At 38.7% G+C, this 25,415-nt stretch overlaps 1 protein-coding gene across 1 annotated transcript in view; it reads right to left on the bottom strand.

Annotated features, from left to right (window-relative positions):
* LGR5 (leucine rich repeat containing G protein-coupled receptor 5) overlaps nt 1–25,118 on the bottom strand; it is an 88,499-nt gene extending 63,381 nt beyond the window's left edge. Inside the window, exon 1 of the mRNA XM_064701942.1 lies at nt 24,802–25,118. Within this exon, the coding sequence (XP_064558012.1) occupies nt 24,802–25,022 (221 nt within the window). The 5' untranslated portion in view covers nt 25,023–25,118. The remainder of the gene's footprint in view (nt 1–24,801) is intronic.
* Between the last annotated feature and the right edge of the window lie 297 nt (nt 25,119–25,415).

Here is a 25,415-nt window from a genome sequence, read left to right as displayed (position 1 = left end):
CCAGATGGTGGCAAAATGGATGCCAGCATCAAAATGGTGCAGATAGAAATGAAATATGGGACAGAAATCAAAGCACTAAGCAGAAGCAGGTCTTCTGCTGAGATGTATTGTCCTGTTTTCCACATTCTGCAGAATCTAGTCAGTTTCCTTTCCCTTCATGAGGAGTTTGGGGTTGGTGGGATGCACAATGATCTTCTTCACATCACATACTGGGTATAAAGAGACTACAGCAGGTCACATCCTGGCTTTGTTCTCCTGTCCTATGTGGGGAGTGATGTCAAGATTAGAGGTGAAGAATGCCCCCTCAGTCATGGCCTTGGCATTTCAATCTCAATTTTCACATACTTGTGACAGACTGGAAGACAGCACCACAGTTTTACACGCATAAATACTGTTGCTATTAAAAGGAACACAGAGGGGATTTTGTGGGCATTTGTTCTGACTGAAAACCACAAATCTCTCAGGAACCTAATGGATAAAGCCCCAGTATATCCTTGCATAATCCATGAGAGATTCTGAGATCCCTTTTTCCAGAACTGTGCAGCAGGTTCTGCCACTTTTCATTTGTACAATTTCATTAAGATCTTCAGAATTTTCATCTTGAATCCTGCTGATTCTGAACAGCATGGGCAAAAGCAAGGACTTCTAGCCATGCCGATCTTAAATTACAAATCCTTTAACTAAAACATGATCATCTAAGGTTCATTATCTTTTTTTCCTAACTCAATCCCATAATGGATATTTTTAAAAATAAAAACATATGGTTTGAAAATGAATTTTTAAATAACCAAAGAAAAGAAATAACATAGAAACAGGTTTTAGAATTTCTGTGGATTAAAGGACATTATTTAAAAAAATTAAACTCAGGTGATTTGTCTTGTCACATGTATAATGTATGAAGTTCCTTTCCTTTGAAAGCCACTATTAGAGAAGAATATGGTTGCATGGTTACAAATGCTATAGGGCAGAGAGACTTTCTTGGGCAATTTTTCAATTCACTAGAATTTTCAAACTCGTATTTCACCATTTCCAGCTCCCATATTAAAAATCTATTAGCAGAAAGCCCATTGAAAAACTGATCATGAGCACAAGAGACTTTTTCTGGAAACACTTCTATTCAGTTCTCATGCCTGAACAAAAGCAGATTGGCACATTCAGTTACATACAAACGCCTTTCAAAGGGGCCACCCCCCCTTTCCCATAGCCACGCGTTTCAGGGCTCTATATGCTGAAGGAAGCCAGTGAAAGGTTTGAAGGGGTGGGGAGACCAAGGGCTTCCACCGAGATCCTTCAAAGTCCTCGTTCTCTATAGTGGGAGGATTTCCCTCTAAATCCCTTTCAATAGCATATTGATGGCTTTGAAAGCTTAAATGGCATTTGTAAACCATCAGTAAATCTTGAAAACTGTTTCTGCAAATAGCCCAACTCCAAGTCTCAGATTTTCTCATTAATCTGTACGTAAGGCCACTGAAGACTTTTTCAGAGCCTAGATAATGCCTGGATTAAAAGGTCCATTCAGAAGGGAAAACTTTAGCATTCACCTTGTGTACATAGCCATTTCACCAGTGGTATTCATGGGTTGTTATTTCAACTCCGCATTTGTCCTGCAAACAAGACATTTTGCCACAAAGACTTGGTAGAGACATTCTTCAGTGAATTACTGAAACCTAGCCCCACCATTTGTCATGGTTTGTTATTTTTATCAAGTGTAATCAGTTCAAACAGAAACCGTAGACTGACAACTTTACAATTATGTTACTATTTTAAGACTGGAATGTATGTTTCTTCGAATTCAACAAAGAAATTGATTAAAGCACAACTTGATTGCTTTATTCAAAGAAACAGTCTAAAATTTCCCTTAAGCAGAAGTTTTTTGTTTGTTGTATATTTAAAGTACAGACAAGAAATTTATATTAATCCTTATTAAGCATTCATAATTTATGATATTTTACAAAAACTTTATATAATTAAAAGGTTTAATAATTTCTAACATGTTACATACTGCTTTGTGTTTCTTTAGGACTATGTAGTTTTAATGTAACTTTCTTCAACTAAAGCTAGTAGACAGGCTTTAAACTTTAAAACCTCAAAACCTGTGCTGCTTTCACACACAAACATTTTTAAGCTGCTCTTACATCCCAGAGAAATTTTTTTCTTTTTTTGCATTTTGTATCCAATAGCTTAAACCAGAGCCAAGGTATGACCTACTTTGACAGGCCCAAGGCTTATTATTATTATTATTGTTATTATTACCATCATTATTATTATTATTGAAATAGTGTGGTCAAAATGTTTAGGCACCAAAGAAAAGAGAAAAACAGAACAACATCATGCATTGGAGACCCTAGACATAGTTTGAGATATCAGTAATGCAATGCTAGTCAAATTTTGTTATATTAAAAGAAAAAAAATTCAGGCCCCTGTCAAATTTCCCCCAATCCAGACAGATCTCGTTGTTCGAACAAATAGACTTGTCCGCTGTATTAGAAAATTTACTGTGAACGTCAAGAACACATAGACTGGGGATCACTGGATTACCCTCACCAGGATACACAAAGATTATCCTTCCCACTAGTGGTTTTGGAAAGGAGAAGTTTAGTCAAGTCTTTTCCCTTCCCTTCCCTTCCCTTCCCTTCCCTTCCCTTCCCTTCCCTTCCCTTCCCTTCCCTTCCCTTCCCTTCCCTTCCTTCCTTCCCTTCCCTTCCCTTCCCTTCCCTTCCCTTCCCTTCCCTTCCCTTCCCTTCCCTTCCCTTCCCTTCCCTTCCCTTCCCTTCCCTTCCCTTCCCTTCCCTTCCCTTCCCTTCCCTTCCCTTCCCTTCCCTTCCCTTCCCTTCCCTTCCCTTCCTTCTCACAATGTCCCACACTTTTTTCACTATCAAAGGAAGAAACCTTGTAATTTAAATTTGAAAACTCTCTGTAACATGGATATGGCATCACAGATCATCCACCCTCAGCCCAGCTCACTCTAAACCTTATATGAAGTCTGTCATACAAATTGAAAAAGGTGTTTTCTACTCCAAATCTCCCCCTTCACACAGGTTGCTGTGTTAACAATACTGCAATTCTCTGTGTGTCTTTGAGATTTCTGGGGGAGCCATGCCATGGCTCTGGGCTGACTAAAAGTAAACTGAACTGCCAGATTGTTTTAGCTGTGGTTCATCACTTGAGATCGCTTGCCTGGCTCCCAATGAACGCTGCTTGCACAGTAGAGGATGCCCTTCCTGTAGAGCCCATATCATGTGTATCCCATGGAGACATCCCAGATAACCTGGAGTGCCTTGAATGGCTTAAGGCACGTATGGGTGACCAATTAAATTAGAAAAAAAAAATGTATGCACAATATTTATACTAGTGGTAGAACAAGGAAAATAAATGAAGAAACATGATTCCCAATTTGCACCAATACAAGTTTCCTGACATCAGAAGTATACTGCAATGTCTGGTTGCTTATTCAAGCTTTTCTTTTAGTGAAAGAAACTAGTTTTCTTTACACTGAAAAGTGAGAAGCTGTCTTTACTTTTGTCAGGACAAAGTAAAGACTTTTAAGACTTGTGACTTGATTGTTGGGCCTTCTTTTATAAAATATAAACAGGTAGATCTTTCTAGAAATACAGAAAACAATAAGGAGGACTTAATAAAAATTAGTAAAACCCTAATGAAGGTGACTGCGATTTAGGCTGTAAGAACAATTAAAACAGTTTTGAAATCTTTGATCTCTGTAAATCAGAATGTGTTTCCTGAAAGCAGAGCTTAGAGAGTCCAGTTTCATGTAGGTTTCAATCTTGTATTCAGACTCCTTTAGGCTCAATGAGGTGGAACAATTTTTTTCTCCCATGCACTTTCTTAGGTGTCTCCAGATAAAAACCATCCTTTTTGGTAAGGTTAGTGCTCAGGTAAGGTCAGGATCAGTGCTTTGCTGATGGTTTCCAGATGGCTCAGAACAAGGGCAGAGCTCACACATATCTTCCTAAAAAAGTCTACATAGATCTGACTTCATGTGTGTGTGGAGCTCTTTAGGACTAGGAGTGATATTGCAAAATTGTGAAACTTGTGAAACTGTTTTTCTGCACCATTTTGACAATTGTCTATTTCCATATTAGCACAAGAAAGTGGTAACAGCTCAGCCTCACAATGAACAGAACACTATGGAAAAAAGAAATTCATAATTAGAGTCAGTGTTTTCCTCCTGTAAGAGCTACCGATAATCCGATTTCCTCATGCTTTTCATGTCAAAAACTCTAAGGATTTAGGAAACTAATTTCTGTGCACCTCAAAAAGAGGCACAAAAGCAGTCTCCAGTCCTTCCTCAGGTTTAAGAATAACAGCTGTAGGAATCTAAACTCTAGTTCACATCCCACAGAAAAAGTGATGTAATTCAAAAGTCTGAAACAGAATTGCTATTCGTCTTCTCTTGGAAGGGCCAGGGGAGCAACTTCTGCCCACCCATATGCAAGAAGGATGTTTATTGCCAACAGGTGGGGGGAATTACGTGCTTGCTGTCTTTTCCCTGCTGCACTTTTTGTACAACAATACTGAATTATGCAATACTTTGCAAGGAACAGCACAAAGAGTTAACTGCTAAGTAGGAATTGAGGAGATTGTAGAGTGGGAGACAATTTCGCTGCGACACTAAGCAATGCAATAAGGAAATGAAAATATAGGTTTGAATATCAAATCAATGCTTTATCTGTGAGGCAGTGCTGCCTCCTTAAGCAAAACAAATAAATATTCCCAGGCTAAACACAACTCTCAGTGCTATTTCAACGAATACTTCTACTTCTTTTATAATTCTTACATCAGTTTTAATTTTTTGTTACCATGTTTTCACATGGAAACTAACATAGCTTTTGCCATCATATGTGGCACTGCAGATTATTACAATGTCAACCTATTACAGGATGTAGAAAGACAACTGAAAAATTTGTTATATACTTCAGTTTAAGCCTGCTATCATATGGGAACAGAGCTTTTATTTTTCCTCCAAATACTATTCAATGCATCTTGCTGGCAGGGGAAATTAATTTTCCAAACTCTGTCTTTAAAGGATATTATTTTTTTAATAGGAGCGTCTTTGAGATAGAACACATGCCCCTGTTTCTCTATCCGCACCATAAAATGTTTTTCCCATTCATCACCAATAGCTGCTTTTCTTTTTTTTTTCCTATGAAAGCTTTTATAGAGCCTGCCCCTATACTTTAGCTGTTCCTGACATAGTGGATCCACAATCCCAATTATGGTTGTGGACAATACAACAGTAACATAAATGATAAGTAGAGTCCTTAAGCTTATCTGACTTTTTAAATAAAACTTTGAAAATACAGAGAGGTAGGTGGACAGAATTACTAAGCAAGCTGGTTGTTGAACTAATCAATTCATATAAAGATGAGGAAATGTAGGGGAAGACAGATATTAAAAATGAGAGATTCTGCAGCCTATGGAATTCAGTAAGATCTGAATGAGCCGTTTGCCTGGATAAAGATGGCAAGCCATTGTGTCTGCATATTAAGGGGTTTACTGTGAAACTTTTGCAAGACATCTTGATTTATACTGAAGTAGAATGGGCAAAGCCAAGGAGGAGTGACAGCTCCCAGGAAACTAAGCAGAGGCATACTACAGCACAGCACATTTGTCAGGCTGCCAGTCACAGCTCAGGCCCACAGAACCATGCAAATGTTACCTAATAGAATCAGGAGACTGGGATATCCAGTAATTTGACTTTGGCTATGGTTACAGAGTTTTTGATTTCACTATTATGGCCTCAAAAACCCTCATCTTGAAGTCTTATGGCAGCAGCAAATCTAGACATTAATAAACCACTGAATTATTCTAATGTAATTGTGGAAAAAGATATTAAAATGCCTTGTGAAATCAAACACCATCCTCTCAGAATGGCAGATGTACTGTTTATATGGAATATGCTTTTTCCATAAAAGAGAACAGAAGCTAAATATACTAAAACTCATGAGAAATTAGTCTTCAGAAATAGGCAGCTGTGTAACATTATAGATCCTGTTGAACAATGATATCCCAGCCCAAAAAGGCACCTTAATCAGGGCCTCTCTCCTATGGCACCATCCTATTTTCAGTTAACAATGTTTTCAGATGAGTCGAAAAGGGGTACTTTGCTCCCACCATTATAATTTCTGTTATTCTTTTCTTTACCCTTTACAAAAGCATGAAAGCATTGGATTGCTAATTACTTCTATCTAGCCTATAGGAAAATTAGTTTATCTTCCTGATCAAAGCAAATTAGGCAGATCATGGCTGATTAGAATGCAACAGTAAAATCTCCATACTTTCTATTCCACCCCCTTTTCTCTCAGAAATGGGGCCTGTGTCAAATATGTAGGTATTTCCCACGACCAGTCTGGACTCGGTTTCCAACGGGCTCTGGGGCTGGGACAATGGTTCTTACACAGACACTGAAGTTCTTTAGTTCAGTCATTGTGCAAGGAAAGAACTGGTAACCCCTTAGCTAGCATTAGATGAAACATCTAGATTTACATATTTCCCTAATTGCTGTTTTTCAATGTGAGTGAGATTTATCTGACCAGAGTTAAACACCTCCTTCATTATACTACTGAAAATACAAGCCTATGCTTTTCAGGCAGAGCTGCACTTGGTTCTAACCCCGGCATTAAAACACTGGTTTCCTCTACACTGGGACAAAGGGATGTCTACCTTTACTTCTCAAAGCACTATCTAAAGAAGGCTTGAATACTTGTTTCCAAGGTGGCTGCTGCATCACATTGCAAAACTGAATACCCTTGCTCCTTCTAAGTAACTGCATTTTTCATCACTCTACTATTTTACTCTTCACTTTTTACTCTTCATAACTGATTTCCCTTCAGCTTGTGTTCTACGGCTTTCTTAGATGAAAGCCAAGCTATATGGCCACTTTATTTATAACCAATTACTATAAATTAACAGTAAATCTCACATTTAGCTCCATTTAAACATCACTATGCAGCTGCCCATTTGAAAATAAAATGGTTGCCTTCTTTCACTTCAGTGGGCACAATACAAAACATCCATTGAGCTTCTCCTTTATTGCAGCTGCCAATGCCCAGCCGACTTTTAACAAACCAACCAAGCGGAATAACAATGCAGCTGCAACATTTTATGGTATTTCTGTTAGTTCTCTTTTGAGACTGAAGGTGTTAATTAGGAATCAAAGAATACAACCCTGCCGGCTTTCTTTCACAAACTATACTCTGGCCATTTCAGTTTTCAGAAGGAAAATAAATCTAATAAAAGGACAAAAATGTTGTTTGTCACACCAGTAACGTGTATTTAAGATCCTTTGATCACAAGCTTTTTATGTAGTCTTGTCAGACAGGCTGAAAATATTTTTTCCTCTCTTTTCTCCTTTCTTCAAGCTTTTCTGAATACTGATTTCAGGATTGTCTGAAAAACGATAGAAACTGGAATGCTTAATGGGTTAAAATGGGTTTGCTGAGAAAGCCAGCTTTAGATCAAATAAAATAATTTCTCACTTTTCTGATTCAGGTGTAAGTTGTTTTGAAATACAAATGAGCTGTTCCTGTCACAGAGTTTAGTAATTCCTTAATTTAAAAGTATCATTTAATATTTCAAGCCATTAGATATTATGCAGATGCTTTAATATTAGTACATCAATTCTTTTGTGGAATCTCACTTTAAACCACAAAATATTGAAAAATATCTGAAACATACATATAGTCACACGTACCATACAATACATATTTGATGTTTTAGTTACACTTATTAACCATAATCATGTTAGATGCATTTAAAGGTAGAAGTATGTGTCACTATCTTTAATCTTTTGTCAAAGTTAAAACCTTAAAATAGGTTTATGAAGTTAGCACAACTGAGAATTAGTCAAGCTTGCTAGCTTACCCAGCAAGAGCTTTCACTGTTAAGTACACAAATCATGCCAAAATCCATTAATCTGGCCAGGGAATGGCAGAAAGAAGATCTGGTTGTTGATTTAATGATAATGAATTGAGCAGGCTCTTAAGGTTACCTGCAGAGTTTGCTAAACTGTAAAACAAAGTCAGTTTTAATAAACACTTTTTACGGAAGCATATATAAGGTTTTTTTGCCTTAAACGCCACATAAGAGAAACATCCAGCTGTACTTACCTGGTTAAACATTTAATATAGTTTCTTATAATGTTAAGTATATATAGAGGGCGGTGATTCTAAAACATATATGAGGGCTTTGATATTTGATAATCCAGAAATACAGAACTTCCTTAAAACAAATCTTAGCAAGAAAAATAAGTTCTGATGAATGTTATATGACATGTAAAATGCAGTTTCTAGCTACTGTGAGAGACTCATATTGACATGATTCAGTTATAAAGGTACATGTTCTTTAGTGCCCCCAGAGTACCATTTCTTGCATTCTGGAATTTTAGAAAAGCAAAACATAAAATTGGAAGATTTAGGGGATTTTTGTAAAAAACAAATACGTTTGCCTTTTTTTTTTTAAAGGGATAATATAAGATGATAGCCTATTAATTTGGTTGGTTGCTGTAATTTTATCGGTTTTACTTGTTGAGCATTGGTTGTGAATTTGGTTGATTTTGTAGAATTTGTAGATTTGTAGAATTTGGTTGATTTTTACAGCAAGCAATGGCAGCTGGAAGACAGAAGAGAATATGGTCTTTCTGCATATAGAATTTGGTAAAACCAGCAAATATATTTGAAATTGGCTGCTGCAATCACTTCTTACAATGCTTTTGTTCAGTCGTTGCATCATATAGTAGCATAGTGCTATGGTAGCCAAAGGAATGGAATTAGTTTTGTAGCAAGATATCAAGTATCTATACATAAGCCATACTTCTTTCTATAGAGTTAATAATTATTATCAATGTTAATAACTTGTTCTGGATTATATATTTCATGTCTTTTTCAGAGTGAGGTGACATTTTCAATGGTAAGGTCATATCTAATGAATCACTCACTTTCTTAAATGTGGCCATGTGTGCTCTACAAGCTTTTTACCCAGTCATTATTTTGAAATTATCTGTGTATATATATCTGAAATTTGGTGTATATACTTCACATTTACTAGACTCACAAATTCAAGAACTGTGAGTATTCAAGACTTTTAGAGACATGTGTGGATGAAAATTTTTCTCTCGGTTGACTACTAAATTGAAGCACTGTAAATGAACTCAGATTCTCTGAGAATGTTTAGATGCTCAGTTTTGCTAAATTCTAGATTCATCTGGAATACTCTGAAGAATTTATATTGTGTCTGTTACAAGCATCACCAATGAAATTTTTACAAAATATTGTTCATCAACTATACCAAATTAATCAAAGGAAAAGACTTTTTGTCAATGAGCACATGACTACAACTAAATCAAAGAAAAGAAAATTCTGTCCTTATGGTTTTCTGTAGGGTCATTTCTGCATAGGAACCTGGAATGGTGCAAGGGCACTTGAAAAGTTTTCTGATCCTCTACATCAGCTCACTGAGCTCCCAATCTGTTGTCTCTGTCCATTTAGCTCTGCTGGTCTGGCTGTTTCTGTGGCCACATTGTAAAGTGCATCAGTGAAATGAGATACATACTTTTCAACCAGAAATGTGTTTCTTTTTAAACTAAATTTCACAGAACTGGTCAGGAGCACAGTCCAACACACAGCTGAGTCAGCACAGCTGAAAGAGATGAAGCCTAGAGCAGGAGTGGGGGAACAACTGGCTCCAAGGGGAGGGGTAGCCAATATAAATGTCTAAACAAGTCTCTTTTTCAGAGAGACTCTTAATATGGAATCACACTTTTTCCTGAGTTTCCTCTTCCAACTCCAATCTTCCAGAAAACTTTGAGCACTGTCTTCTTCCATTTCTGTGAATGCAGAAACTTTACTAGCAAAGACAAGTAACTCCTACACAGGGAATTCTGCTGCAGAAAGCAAGTTCTTTTCCCAGTGCCCTGCTAAGCAAAATCATCAACGGCGCTTGAGCCAGGACTCTCAGGAGTCAGCACACATGCTGGCACCTTGGAAGTTCACTTTTGGTGGTCTACATTTTCAAAGTTTTTTCTCCTCACAGATCTAGCCAGTCCTAAATCTGTTTCCTTTCACAGCTTGGAGAAAGAGCCCGTTTTGGTTTCTTCTGTTTTTGAAAGATGAAATTCTGTGCTTGTAGGACCAAAAGTGAAAGCATATATATTAAACATATCAGAAAATAAAGCATACAAATCACCCTTTTCCTGCCCTCCCTCTCATATCTTTCACTAAAGCACTAATACTGCAAGATTTCATTACATACCCTCAAGTGCAATCTTTGGACTGAACCCTACACGTCCTCAACATCTTCATTCTGTTGTTCTTTCAGGCAGAGTAATTAGAGTAAAGAACAAATTGGCTCTCAAAGGTAGCTTCTGCAATGATGGCACTGATTTCAATTACTCTGTATTTTTTTTCCTTTTGGTAAGTAAATAACTTTTTAAAAAATATATTTGCTAGGTACTCACTATCTATTTTGAGAACTTTAATTTAAAGGAATTTAAAAAATCCCAAACAATTCACTGTAAGAGCATACAACAAAATAAATATTATTAGGCTCAAACATATGCCAAGAAGCTCTTTCCAAGCCTGTATACAGGCACACACAAGATCTCTATGTATTCCATCAAGTGCAACTTAGAAAGGAAATAGTGTTTATTTTCTCAGGTAATGTCTAAAAAATAAGACATCTAATTCAGATTCAGATTCAGATACAAAAATCTTTGGAAAAGTCTCTTCATAAATCTGGAGTAGTAATCTGAGAAGCTTGAAAAAGCTTTGTTGTCTGGTGTAAGGCATTAAAGATTGTAAGAATAAAGGTCATAAAATCTGTGCAGGCATTTGGAGATGCAAAGGGCAAACAGACATACTAGGAAGGGAGCAGCAGATGTGGGGGTAGTTGTCTCACAGCTGACTGCCTGATGTCACCCCAGTCACAGCACAATCCATCTTTCCTTCCAGACACAAACCTGCTAGGTCAACAGCTGTATCCAAAATAATGTCACTGCCAGACTCCCCTGAACTCAGGATATCTTTGTACCCAAGGAAAAATTTAATGTACAGCTAGCTGAGCAGTATTTCCACTTTGACAGAATGAAGGATTCAGATTCTGAGGAAAAAATACCTTAATTTTTGTATCTTAACATATTTTACACTTGAAAGATAGGATTTAAAGGGTGTGTGGAGGCACTGCACTATAGAGAAGCACTGCAACTGAAACTATTATCCAGAAGATGCACACAGTGGCATTAGCCTACACTTAAATCTCCAGAAAACATAGTATGTATAACAAATAAAAAAAATTTACTGGTGAGATTTACATAGAGCTAGCAAAGCTTGTAGTTATATTGTCATGTCTTCTGCATGTGATAGTTAAGAACACAGAGTAATTTTTTTTAAGATCCAAGAACAGCCAAGGACTCAAACAGCTGAACTAAACTCATAGTCCTGACAGACTGTCATTTTTAACAGAACTGAGGAGGACTGGATCAGTCTGAACGGCCCTCATCCACCTCCAGCCCCCTTGGGACAAGACAGTGGTATATGGCATACCTCCTAAGAAGCCAGACAAGGACATTTTAAATTCTCTGTTTGACAGTTCTGATTAGTGGAACAATTCCCTATCTATACATGAGCTGACTGCTTTTCTAAGAAGCAGTGTAAGGCCTTTCTTTGTGAGATGTGTTGCTGTCTTAAGTAACCTATGGAGAAAGATATTTTAAAATAGTGAAAAATACCTCAAGCCACCTCTTCCCTGAATTTTAGAAGCAGCATAAACTCTACTCTAATATCCCTTGCTGAACTCTTCTTTGTAAGTAGCACAGCCAACAGCATCACATGCCCTGTGAAGTACTGTTAGAGTAGCATGAGAGACAGAGCAGGTATTCAAACTGGTAATCAGCCTTTTATTCATTTTAATATCACTCAGCCTTATGTATATACTTACCCAGTGACATCCCAGACTTGTTTCTCTACAGCAGGAATCTTGCATTTTATTAATTTATTCACAGAAAACTGCACTTTCATTTAGTGTCATATGTTTGAAGATATTATTCCATTGGTATAACATGCACTTTCATTTGTCCAGTGTTGCAGTGTGATATTCCAATAGTCCAGTTTGAATATTTCTCCATCAATATTGTGTCTCATGTTAATTAATATGTTAATACTCAAAATATTACGTTAATTTATTTTCTTAGTGCTTGAAAATAATTTTAAAGTTAGTTTATGATGTCGTGCTAGCAGTAAATAAAACAATTATCTTCTTATCAAAACATTTAATTGCGTATTTTTTACTAAAACTGGCAGTCAGAGACAACTGCAAGAACAAGACTATTATGAAAAAAAAAATAAAACCAGTATTCACAGGAAATAAAACTCTTGATTTTACACGTTCTCTATTATCTATTTTGGTGGATGATACAAAATAAAACATAAATTAATGTTGTTGGGGTTTCTTTCTGTACTTTTAAAACTGTTACTGAAATCAATCCCGTAGTTCTTTCTTTATACTTCCCCTGAAACAGAACAAAACATTCAATATGTATTTTTTAACTACAAGTGAAGAGATACATAGAGTATATCATTAAAATACTAGCTCAAGAATTATATGCTCTGAAGCAGCACTGCAGAATCATCTTATGATGCAACTTCAAAGCTTCTATCTCCTACTCAAACTACTGAAAAATTCCACCTCATATCTCATCTTCATCAATAACTGTGCCATAGCATATAAAGAAAAAATTTGAACTCCCTTTGTCCTCTGTCATTCTTCCACTTGATGCAGCCCTGTTTGTTTTGGGTCAGCTTGCACAGCCTTGGACCGTGCATTCCCAAAGAGCACCCAGGGTCACTGCAGGAGCAACAGGCTTGCTCTAATTGCACATGAGGGGACTGACCTGGGCATTTGCTTGTCACTCTGCTTGAAGATTTCAGTTTGCCCAATGATCCAGGAGCAGCTCTGAGAGTTAAACAGCGTACAGATACACCAGCTGCTTCGTCTGCTCCTCAGACCCATCTTCTAAAGTGTCCCATTGGTTAGTGCTGGCTCAAGGCATTTCATTGTAAACAGACTCAGCAGCATAGAAGACCACTCAGTTAATGTTTGAACCTCCTAATAAATGTAAAATTACTAAGTCCTTTAATTTCTGGAATTTTTCCTGATAAGCCGTTTACAGGTAGAGAAAAAACATTTATTTATAACACTAGCAGTGATATTACTAACTGAAAAAACATAGACATAATCCTTTGCTGATAAGGTGTATTTTTTTCCTGTATGTCTTTCTGTTAAAATTCTCCTGCAGCTGGGACATCCATTCATTTACCAAAATCATATTCTTAAATAACAATTCACAGATTTCTTATTTTCATTTGGTCATAATTGAACAACCATTTAATACTGCTCTATAAAAAATGTGAATACAACTTAATGGAAGCTCTCCATGCCAAGATAATCCAAACCACTAATGAATGTCATTAACAATTAATTACTATCATTGATACTTTGGTAATTACTCATTCACTAAATACTAAAAAAAACCTGCTTGTCTACTCAACATATGGAGATATTTGGATAAAGAGTGAGTAATTTCCCTTAGATTAGACTCATCACGTCCCAACAGAATCCTCTACAATAAACTAACTGTGACATACCAGGGGTTCCATCCACATCACTGAAAGAAGCTTCAGTTCTAGCTTCATTGGAGACCAAACTGGCTCATAATTAGTTTTCACAAACCCTTATCAGAAGGGATTAAACCAGCAGCACATTGAGAGCACGGAGCATTTCCTTATAGACTTCCCACACAGAGATACAACACTGCAAATAATACCATCCAGTAAATCTGGATATTACAAATTCCTTGTGAAATCTGATGCTCTTCCAGCACTGCATTATGGAAAGACAAGCAGGAACATAGAGCTGCATGACTACAAGACACCATATCCATGATTGATGACAAATGTAGAAAACAGACCACATCTGGATTCAGGTTTATGGGATTCTTCACAAATTGACCAGAGACAGCCATTGAAGGCAGAACAGCTGAGGCACCAATATGTACAGGAATGTGATTCTGATAACTCTATTTGGTATGACAGTTGTTTCTAACTATGAGTGTAATGAATGTACTACAGCACTGTGTAAGCATCCTCCAAAAAACACTGTTGCTCTATTCACTTAATGCTATCAACAATGGCCACAAAATAATTTTTGAAAAACAAAAGAAATTCCTTCCTTCCTGAAACTCCTGCAAAATTTGTACAGTTGACACAACTCCCTGACACAACACAACTCACATGCCAGAGTCTGCACCCTGATGCAAACAAGGCGATAAGGATGATCACTCAATGGTATGCCAAAAATCTTTTTTTCAAAAGAAAAAACTGGCTTTTGTTTTTTTAAAAAAGATGCACAGTGTGCATACTAATGATACAACAGAAGCTTTTCTGTCAAGAGTTGGTACTTTAAAACCAAAGCAAATGCCTAAATTTAATTATATTAATTAATACTTTTCAAAATCTTTAAAATTTTCAAATTCAATTTATTTTAGCAGTACCAATTCCACACAATTAAGTTAGTTCCATTAGTATAAGCATAGCAGAAGCTACATGAAGTCTTCCTTGGCATAAATCTACTAATTTACCTACATGGAATGGCACACAGAAAACTGTGTCATGAATGGGTGTCTTAGGTTGTTCAAAGAATCACTAACAAAAGCAGGTTTAACATTAAAGCGGAAGCATGACAAAGCTCATTGGCAAGGTTCACTCTACTGCTAACTAGGTGGTTAAAGCACACAGAGAAAAATCAGACTAAAACCTAAAAATCGACAAAAAATTATCTCTGTGAAGGCTGAGGATGAAAAAAAGGATAAGGATTAAAAGGAGTAACAGAGACTTCCTCTTAGTCCCAAAGTTCAGAGCAAATCTGCCTGCCAAACTTAGCCCTAGACTTGACCAATGGCTTGCACCTGAAGATTTTAACCACATTTAAATTTAGCAGCACTAAAAAGCCTAATTTAAACAATTTGTCAAAAGATTCAATAGAATTTGCTATAACCACAATACCAACTCATTTATAGAGGTACCTTATGAATTTAACCCACTTAAAAATCTAAGGGAGAAACATTCACAACACATTTGCTATAGCATAGGCACACTCACACAAACACCTAAAGCATTATGGACAAGGCATAGATCTGTGAAAAATTCCTGTTTAAGTGCAGTACTCATATCAGATGCCTTTGCATCTTCTATACAAGTGAAGGTTTGAGCCTCAAGGAGTGGGAATATTGACCCAGGTTCTAAGGGTGGCACTTGGCAGTGATCCTCCAACTATAGCAAACTTGAGAGTTTGCTGGCTCTGAGAGGCGTCCCACACAGAGGGAATTTCCTGATCAGAGCCTGCTGTGAACATGGAGAGCTCAGAGGGTCTTACTTAGGACTGCTGTTTATGGGTCGTAAGGGAGCTGGCTTTAGTCACTTTAGTAATTGCTTTGGTTGGATTTAGTAATTTTCTGTTGTGGTCAAAATGTGGGTCGGTAACTTTCTTTAAAAGTTTGATACCAAAAACGTTGTTCCACTTGAATTGTCATTCAAGCAAGAAAAATAAATTTCCATGGCTGTTCATTAAAAAACAGGAGCTCATTAGACAGAACTAGTTCCTGGGAGCAGACAGGGTTTCTGATAAGAAAAAAAAGGCTAGCCCAGGTGCTGTTCATCAGTGCTGTGGGCTAACAAGCATATCTGAGATAATAGTGCATATTCAGTAAACATTTTTTATTCTAAAAACACGTACCTCAAGATTCCAAGAATGTGTTTAACTATGTTCTGTACTGTCTCTGGCCTTCAGGTAGTTAGCATGTTCCAAAGGGATTGTCCTGGTCTTTCTTTTCACATCTTCTGTCTTGGCCAGAAGGAAGTAAAGCGCTGGCACTTGACAGTTCACACTATATGTGCAGGTATGAGACACAGTGAAGCCTCCATATGCTGAGGAGCTTACAGTCTTCCCAGATGCTATTCTTTGATCAAGAGCTTTCACATTTCCCCTTTTCAGTGCTAGGCCTAAAAAAGACCACGAGATCCATTTCCTGCTACCAATTACTCTTCCACAGTGCCTCACCCTCAAGTTTTAAAAACACCTACCAGCAGCACTGCACACCTTTACTCTTCACTCCACCACAACTATACCCTCAGGTCTTATCTCCACTAAGGAAACAAACACTTCTAATAAGAACTCTGTCACAGAAACTGTACACTACAAAGTCTTACTTTATATACAAGGCACAAATGTGAATTGTGAATTTAGAATTTAGTGCTAGACTAGATTGCCACTTCTACTGAGGGTTTAAATGTTTAGAATTGGTTGAGCTGCCTGATGAGAAGTACAAGTCACTACTCTATGGCACCGATACAGGCAGATTCCTAAGCAACCTGCTGTCCCTTTGTTCTCCATCTACTTTCTGTTGCTCTAATAATCTTCCTGTAATTGTGTGTGCCTGTTGCAGGTTACAGCCAATACAGTGAGGCTTTATGCAGGGACATTCTAGGACAGGAACGTACTCCCTGAGACCCCTGTCAGGTCACAAAGTTGAACCTGCACCTCTTTTGGATTGCTTCCAGTTCCTTGTCTTTGCACAACTTCAGCACAACTGCAGGCAATACTTTCATATTGCACCACATTTATGGATCCTGTATTTCCTTGTCAGCAGGTCAAATATTACTCTCAGATGCCTGCACAGACTTTACTTATTCCAATAAGAAACTTATATATCACAGAATTCAGGTCACATAGATAGCCAGGAGCAAAACTGAAAGGCAGGCATATACCCTTTTGAAGAGAAGAAATTTTCTTGGGATCTCCCTTATTTTGCCATGTCATACTCACAATTAGCTCATAATTAAGTATTCTTAATCTACAGATCTCCAGCTTTTTTTCAGCGACCACCAAATTAGTCAAATTCAGATGTAGGTAGTTGTCCCAGCCATCGCACATAAGGAATAAGACTAGAGAAAAGCTGTGTGATTTACTTGAATCCATAAATTACTATATCCATGAGCAGAAGGACTTAAAGGTCTCTTTACCTGAATCCCAGTTATGGCTAACTGATGATAGTCCTTGTTCCCAGAAGCAGTTTCTGTCTTTTTCTCATGCTCTCAAAATGACAATCCCTTGAATTAGGGTGCTTAAGAAACTTTGGGTTCCGGGTCTTCATAAGGATAAATCTTATTTCTGGACACTGGACAACTTGGAGAGTCTCACCCTCCACTACAAACATAAATGCAGCCTCATCATATGTGAGACCAACAGGAGAAATATTTAATTTCTGAGGCAGCCTCCACACCAAGCTGATTAAGGATCAAGCTCAAAGGCAAGTTACTCATCAAGGTGGTTCAGAACATGTAACTTTCAATCGTGGATGAGAGAGAACTTTGTCTTATCTTACTTGCTTCCTTTGCCAGCTGTGACCTTCTCCCCTCAGGGTACACAGAGACTCATTTACAAACTCAGTGAATGCCAAATCAGTGCAGCTACACTTCCCTTGATGCTGACATCATCTTACATCTGTTCTTTCATTCACTTACACTAGCATTTTTATTATCACAGGATCCAGAAGGCATGGTACAACTGGCATTGTAAGATGCCTACTGCTGCAGAAATGAGGGCTAGGAAAGTCTTATTTCTGTGTAATATCAGTGCTCTAACTGTTCTATCCTCAAACAAAACTGGCTGAAGTGTTAGGTGAAGAAACAAACAGAATAAAAAAAGAAAGACAAGTAGTAGTACCGAACACCAGCTTTACTTTTCTACCTCCTACCTCCCCTTCATAAATAACATCATCAAATTATTGTACACTTTTCATGGGAAAATCTGTATGACACAAGCACAAAAAAAGAGTTAAGTTTATTCACAATCATTATGCACATGAAGTCTCAATCCAAAAAATACTTCTGCATTACTTAAGTAATTAGTACGCAAGTTTAGTAATTTCACTAAGCATGGTTACTCTCAACAAAATAGAAAACATTTAATCAAGTGTTTTTAATCAAAAGCAGGGAGAGATTTTGTACAGTGGGAATTGTAGTTGTTTCTCCTGCTTTAGACTGATAGATATTTTTAAAAATTTGTCTGACATCTGTCTATGCACAGACATCACCATGCACACAATACTATATCACCGGTACAAAGCCAACTATACTTCTGAAGTATAATGCAAAAGGTTTCAGCAGTTTTTAATCAAAATATGTCCTTAAAATTATTTCACTGCAACTACATAATTTAATACCATTGGAGAATGGTGCATTCCAGATAAAAATAAATATTCAAATCAGTCAATTTTTGAAAACAATGGTATTAAATGATTTATGATATGCATAATGCTTTAGGCTGTGCAATGAGACAGTGGTGGAGAACAGCTTAATGAAACTATTCCCCACAAACGAGCTGATATGTGGGAAAGGGATGATTGTTTTAGAATTATTAAAGGCCTTGATCAACAAACATTTACACATGTGATTTCAGTGGAACCATTCCTGACACTGAAGTTAAGTATCTGGATAAGTATTTGCAGGACTGAAGCCAAATCATACAATTGGACCCAAACTAAGAGCCCATTTGTTACCAATAAAATCCCAGTTTGGGAGTGGCTGATTATTATAATTATCATTGTTGGATAACACTACACTTCAGATTAATTATTTTTTGCAGCAGTGACTAGACATGAAAATATAGCTTGTCCTTTCAGGGAATGACCTCAGTGCTGTGGCCACAGCCTCTAAAACCCAAAGCTCATAGCGAAAAATCAGTAAAACACAGCAAAAAAATAAATCTGGAAGGTGATACAGAATGTACTGTCTGAGCAAAGCTGGATAAAAGGCACCAGTTCCTGGGAACTTGCTTTGCAGTCCCATTTCATTACTGCTTAGAGATCCGGGGTTTGCTGGTGCTTAGTATAATATGACCTGGCTGGGGGTCTTTTCCACCTAAATGGCAAAGACATTCCAGGACAGTATTTCTACTTGGGTGCTGCTGCTTCTTTAATACTCATTCTAAGATCTCTAATTCAAAAATTACCAGACTTCCAGGAAATAAAAAAGCACTAGGACAAAGTCAGGGGTACCATGAGCTGCCGCCCTATACAGCTGAAACAGTTCACTATCTTTGTACTTTTTTTTGTTTAAACCTTAATTCTGAAAGACAGAAAAAGGTAGCACTCCTTCAGCAAGTGTCAGCAACATCATTTCAGGCCCTACCTCTCCCCAACCATATTTATGTCTTTTATGGTTCTCCAGGTGATAAATTTCTCACATCTGATCAGTAAAATTATACAGAAGATCCTCAGGTTTTCTCAGCAAACATTACAGAGAATAAAGCATATGGATTTGCCACATGAATTGTTAAATTTCTGAGGAGTAAGCATGCTTTGATCACATCTTTTTTTTTTTTTAAGATGTTAGGGTATTTTCTTCTAACCAAAGTCTAAAGCTGTTCTGGTATGTCAAAAACACCACATCATGTTCTGCCTTCAATCAGCTTACTTGGAGCCAAAGGATCCACACCTTATTTACCATGATTCTTCCTAGGTAAAGAAGCAGATCTGCTGGACAGTTCAAGTACAGAAATCAGGGACAACACCATAAATTGTATTAATCATGACTATTTAAATAGCCAACAGAGAATTAAGAAAGCAGTGCACACAGATGAAATATTATCTTGGCCAACACACAGAATAAAAGAAAGTGATCTGGACTACTGAAAGACTGGTAGCAATTTGAAGCATTTGAAAGACAAATGACATTGCAGAAAAAGCTGGGTTAACAAGGGAGCACTTGAGGGAAGCCTAATCTCTGCTGGCATGCTGGCTGGGAAGGTCAGCCCAGTGCACGCGTTCTCAGCTGGAGTCAGGCTCCCTCTGCCCGGCCAATTGTCCGCTGTGCTTCAGACACCAACCCAAGCAAAGGTGCCTTCGCTCTGTCAATGCCTTGTGCTCTCCCAGCTTCAAAATAGCTTCCTTTTCCCTTCAATTTATGCAGTGTTTCCACAGAGTAAATGCTAAAGGAGAGAGGTAATGTGTGAGAGCCTTTTTTTCTTTCAGAGCAGCAAAAGGCTCTTTAGGAAGCAGTGTAAAGAGTTATTTTTAACACAGTATTCTCAAGTGAGAAGAATGATAGTTCAAAAAACATTTTTGATTGAAATTTTTCTCAAAAAAACTGACTTTGACTTGACTCGCTATGTTTTGAAATTTAAAGCAAATCTCTTGAAAACTGGCAAACATGATGCTTTGCATAGTTACTTCAGTTTTTGTTTACCTCTAATTTATCGTCAGGTATATTTCACCTTTGCATATGTGCTATTTGCCACGAGTAGAGAGGAAATGTTAAGTTTCCTTTTCAAAAGCGAGATTTAGCACCAAATTCTAAATCCAGAACTGGATTTACCTTAATCCTCAATCAGGACAAGATTCAGATTCCTAACTGAAACCACATGACAATTAATTAATTTAAGGGCTATAAAGTTTTTAGCTATGTAAAGAAGTACTTCCTAAGAAAAAACAGACATCTTATGAAATGTCTAACTCCTAAATCTTGTCAAGGGATCTGGAAGGTGTAAGAGACTTTATAATTCATGCTGCTGATAGATCTCTTTGAAAAACCATGGTCATTCCCAAAATACCTCTGATGAAGACACAGACAAGACCTGAATTTGCACTGTCAGATCAGAATGACTAAAAGGATGCAAATTTACCCCAAAGGATTGCTCTTAATGATTTGGGGTATTCCTGACACAAAATTTGCTATATTTCTTATTTCAGAAGCATTGTCACTTTCTGGGAATATACTTCTTTACCTTCAAAATAGTAAGCAATCTTTTCATTCAGGTTCATTGCAATTGTTTTTTCCTTTTCATTTTTTATGTTTAGTCATCTTAAACACTTTCAGAGTGTTTTTTGACTGTGCTCTACAGGAACAGTTATCATCAAATACAATAGCATAGAAATGAATGAAGTAGAAGGACAAAATTTATTTGAAGATGGAGAGATTTGAAACCTTATAACAGGTATTGATATCTTCTTCATAGGTTCTACTGTAATAATATCAATGTTATCAATGTTTTGAGAAATAATTTTTCTTAATAAATTATTTCAATGAAAATTTAAAAATTATATTAATCATATTTCACCAAGTATTAGCACACATTTTTACAATACACCTAAATTAAGACTTTTTAAGTAAACTATAATGTAAAAGGCAACATGCTGCAATATTTATATTCATGCATATCTCTGTCAATCCATGATGCTAATATTTTGCAAACATTCTGCTTATCATTGACAGGTTTTGATCACAAACACAGTATACAAATTGTTAGACAGCCCTGGCAGTTAAAATAAATTTACTTTTTTGTATTGTCCAGGCCCAAAACAACCTAAAAATCTGTAAGTGTTGTCTTCTATATTGTCATCAGAAGAGATTGGAAAGAAAATCTGTTTTCATTACTTGTCATACTAAATATTCTTGAACAGGAGTTTCCAAATTTCACACAATTTTTAAGGAGTAATAAATTAGGGTCATTCTAGGGTTATATAAGTAAAGTAGGACAAACCTGTGGCTAAACAATGGAGTTAGAATTTTTTAATGGCTGGCTTGTCATAAACTTTAACTTTGAGCAAGCCCTTCTCCACTTCAATTTTCCACATCACAGCAAATGGTAACAATATTTCACTAACTCATGGGTTTGGTTTGAGAATTAATGAGCGTCCCATGTGCAAAAGACCCGTAGATTCTGTCTTCTTCTTTCCACTGTGAACTGATAGGAAAGTGACCTGTTCTTAATTTGAAACAGAGACTCAGTCCTGCCCTTCATCAGCACATGGAATTCTCATTTATGTCAACAGGAGTTGCATTGAATACACCAAATACATTACTTAGTCTAAAAGTAAATGAAGAAAAAGGAATGGAAAGAAACTCATGGATTCTCCTTGCCTGCTCTTAAAAAGTCTAACAGTTCATGGCAGCAGACACATAATCATAAATAAAAATATTTTTGATGGGAGGAAAGAATTGCTGCCTGGGATTATAAATGAGAATGGAGAAAATTGTAGCAGGTCCATCTGTAGAGTACATTTAGCTCTGCTGCAAGAGCACTGTCATAAAAAAATGATGGTACATGTAAAATTCAGTCACCATAATACATCATGCTCTATAGACATTTGTCTCAAAATAAAACAAATCTTTAATGGCCTCAGCATTTCAGCTTAGCTTTTCCCACTATCTCCAGTGCACACCAAGAAAACCTTTTTCTCATATGTGAGTGTTAAACTCAGATAAAAAGTTCAGAAATAAAAAAAAGAAAAAAACAAAACAAAACAAAACAAAGAAACAAAAAAAACCACCAAAAAACAAAACCCAAAACTTTGAAACCCAAAGCTTTAAAAACTCAAACTTAATCCAAGGTAGTACTAAACACTGGTTTTGGTCAGATGTATCTATGGTGCAAGAACATAATTGACTGAAGAAGATTATTTTTTTCTTGAAAGAGATTAACTGTGAGTACACAGTTTTAATCTCTTGGTTTGATCTGAGGTAAACATTGTCACAGCATAAAAAGATATTTCTGAGTTTTTTGGGAGGAAAAAAAAAAACAAACCAGAAAGGAGAATAATCAAGAAGCAGCTGATTGGCCATTACCAAGCTCAGGGAGGCAAACATGCCTATAACAAGCAGGCATGTTTTAAAATTTGCCATTGCTTAGCCATCTACAGACAATGAGACCTGACAGTTCTTTACGGAAGGCAGGCAGGAGCCATAGTTCTGCATAATTAGGCAATAATTAATCAATCCAAGGATAGCAGCTTTATAAATTTGGAAAATGGTAAGTGTAGCTGCCTATGTGTATAAATTGGCCTTTTATCCTTTATACTGTCTGCATGCAGTCCTGGTCATTTAAAAGTCTGCCTATCCAAATAACATTTTTTCACTTCAGGGTGTATGTTACTGAACAACAGAGGATTTTTGACTGGAGAAAGACATTCCTTCTGAAGGACAGAAGGATTTAGAAACAAAAGGGCAGACTAGATCACAATCCTCCCATGAAGCAGGTTACCAGAGGCAGAAGAACCCCAGCAATGGTATTTTGACATTGCCACACATATGCTCTCTTTTTTTTTCATAAAACAGTCAAACAGTCTCATGTTTTTCTGGTTTTAGCATTCCTCCAAGCAGTGAGGAATTTAGGGTCTCTACTTCTCAACACAGGATGTGTACAGCTTAAGGATGCCTTTATGCCATCACTGTCTACCCTTCTGCTTATGGCTTTCCAAAGCACCAGAAAACATTGTATCTTAGGCACACCCAAAATCAGGACCTGCTACTTCTGGAACTAGTGACAGACCTTGTACGTGTCTTAGGACTGCATCTTTATCACACATAGCCAAAGTTTTGCTCTACTGTGAGTGGTCGTTCAGTAATGCTGACTGCTGACTCCTGCCTCCTAACATTATCAATAGCTTTGTTTTGAAATGTTTCTGATAAAATAAGCTAAAAATAGTCTTAAGAAAAAATTCAGAAAAGTATTTACATGCATAGAATATATATAAAAGGCCTTTCAGCTGCTCACTTTCGTTATAAATGTATGTTATTTTCTTTAAATTAGGTTTTCCCCTAATATATACTTAGATTTGGTTGATTGCACTTAATTTCCACCTTGTCCACGTTGCTATGTTTATACTTTGCATAGAAATCAATTTCTAGCTTACTTTATTCTGTCTTTCAGATGTAAGATATGTTTTATGTCCTTTGAAGCATGGTACTAACAGAGAAGTGTGATCAGAATGATTACCTTGGTATGCCAGACACACAAAGCTGTGAAAGCATCTTCACAGTAACTATAGTAGCAAGCATGTTTACAGCATGTCAAAATATGGAGACTGGACAAACACGTTCAAAACCAGACATACTTTATGCTGGGCACGAAGAATAAGCTGTAAATGAACAACCACACAAACTATGCAACCAGTAAGGAGAACAGCAAAGGAACACTTAGAGCACCAGCACTTTCAAGACACGACACCACGAGAAGCTAAATGACGAACACTGAGCCCAAAAAAAACCGCAAGCAAACAAAGTTTCACCACGGTTTGGAGTGGATTTTTTGCTAGTGCAGAGTTTCTCGGTTCTCGCCGGCTGTGTCCCCAGCCGCTGTAGCTCAGCGCGCCCGGGATGCAGCGCAGCTCGCAAGCAGCGCAGCCCGTGCCGCCGGGGATTCCCGGTCGGGCGGGCGCTGCGAGGCCCGGGGAGCCTCCCGAGGGGCGGGGTGCGCCGGCCGGAGCCCGGATCTGGACACCGGCACCTGCGTCCGGACACCGGCACTGCGGTACCCGAGCGCTGCCCGCCCCCCGGGAGCGCGCTTTATTCACTCACTGCCTTCGCTCCACCCGAGGGGAGATCTGTTAACGATTAAATCGGCAGCGGCCGCAGTTCAAAGCCCTGTCCCGGGAAGCAAAGGTGAAGATAACGTCCCGGAGGACCGCATCGAGTTTCTGCTGTTGCAATCGCTTTTAATTACCCTCCAAACGGTACATCACACAGCGATCCTCCGGGCGCCGGAGCGGGCACCGCGATAGCCAGACAACTATAAACGCTTTACAACGCGCCCGCTGATTAAAAAGCGATTAGAAACTTATTTGAAGTCGGGTGTTCTCTCCGGGCACGGAGCGCCTCCTGTCAGCGCCGGAGGCCCGCCCGAGCCCTCCCGCCGCCGCCGCCGCCGGTGCGCCCTGGCCGGCCGGCCCGCACTTACAGGTAGGAGGTGAAGACGCTGAGGTTGGCAGGCACGGCGGTGAGCCCGCGGTCGGAGCAGTCGGCGCGGAGCAGCACTCCGTCCAGCTCGCAGCGGCACGGCGCCGGACAGCCCCGCGGGCGCTGCCCGCTGCCCCGCGCCCCCCGCCGCAGCCCCGGCGGGCACAGCAGCAGCAGCAGCAGCAGCAGTAGCAGGGCGCGGGGAGCGCGGGTCGTCGCCATGGGGCCCGTGGGTACCTAGAGGCGCGGGGCGGCCGCTCTCATGCCCCGGGGCGCGGCGGGGGCGAAAGGAGGGCGCCCGTCTGGGCTGGAGGAGCTCCTGCGGCCGCCGCCGCCGCGCCGCTGTCTGTGGTAGCATCTCAGCTTACACGCTGCTTTAAAGCCCTGGAGCCGGCACCGCGCGCCCGCTGACGCCGCCCCAGCCTTGCCCGCCGTAGCGCAGCGGGCCCTGCCCGCGCCGCTGTGCGAGAGAGCGAGCGGGCGGGGGCGGCCGCGGGCCCGGCGGGCGGGCGGGAGGAGGGAGCGGGGGAACGCCGCCCTCAGCCTGCCCTCCGTGCGGGCCGCGCCTCGGCGCTCGCCTCGGGCCCTCATCTCACATTCGCGGAGCGGGTCAGG

This window comes from Zonotrichia leucophrys, chromosome 1A, assembly GCF_028769735.1.
Source record: "Zonotrichia leucophrys gambelii isolate GWCS_2022_RI chromosome 1A, RI_Zleu_2.0, whole genome shotgun sequence".
Lineage (NCBI taxonomy): Eukaryota > Metazoa > Chordata > Aves > Passeriformes > Passerellidae > Zonotrichia > Zonotrichia leucophrys.
The sequence above is the reverse complement of the archived record's forward strand: the minus strand, read 5'-3'. Positions and strand labels throughout refer to the sequence as shown.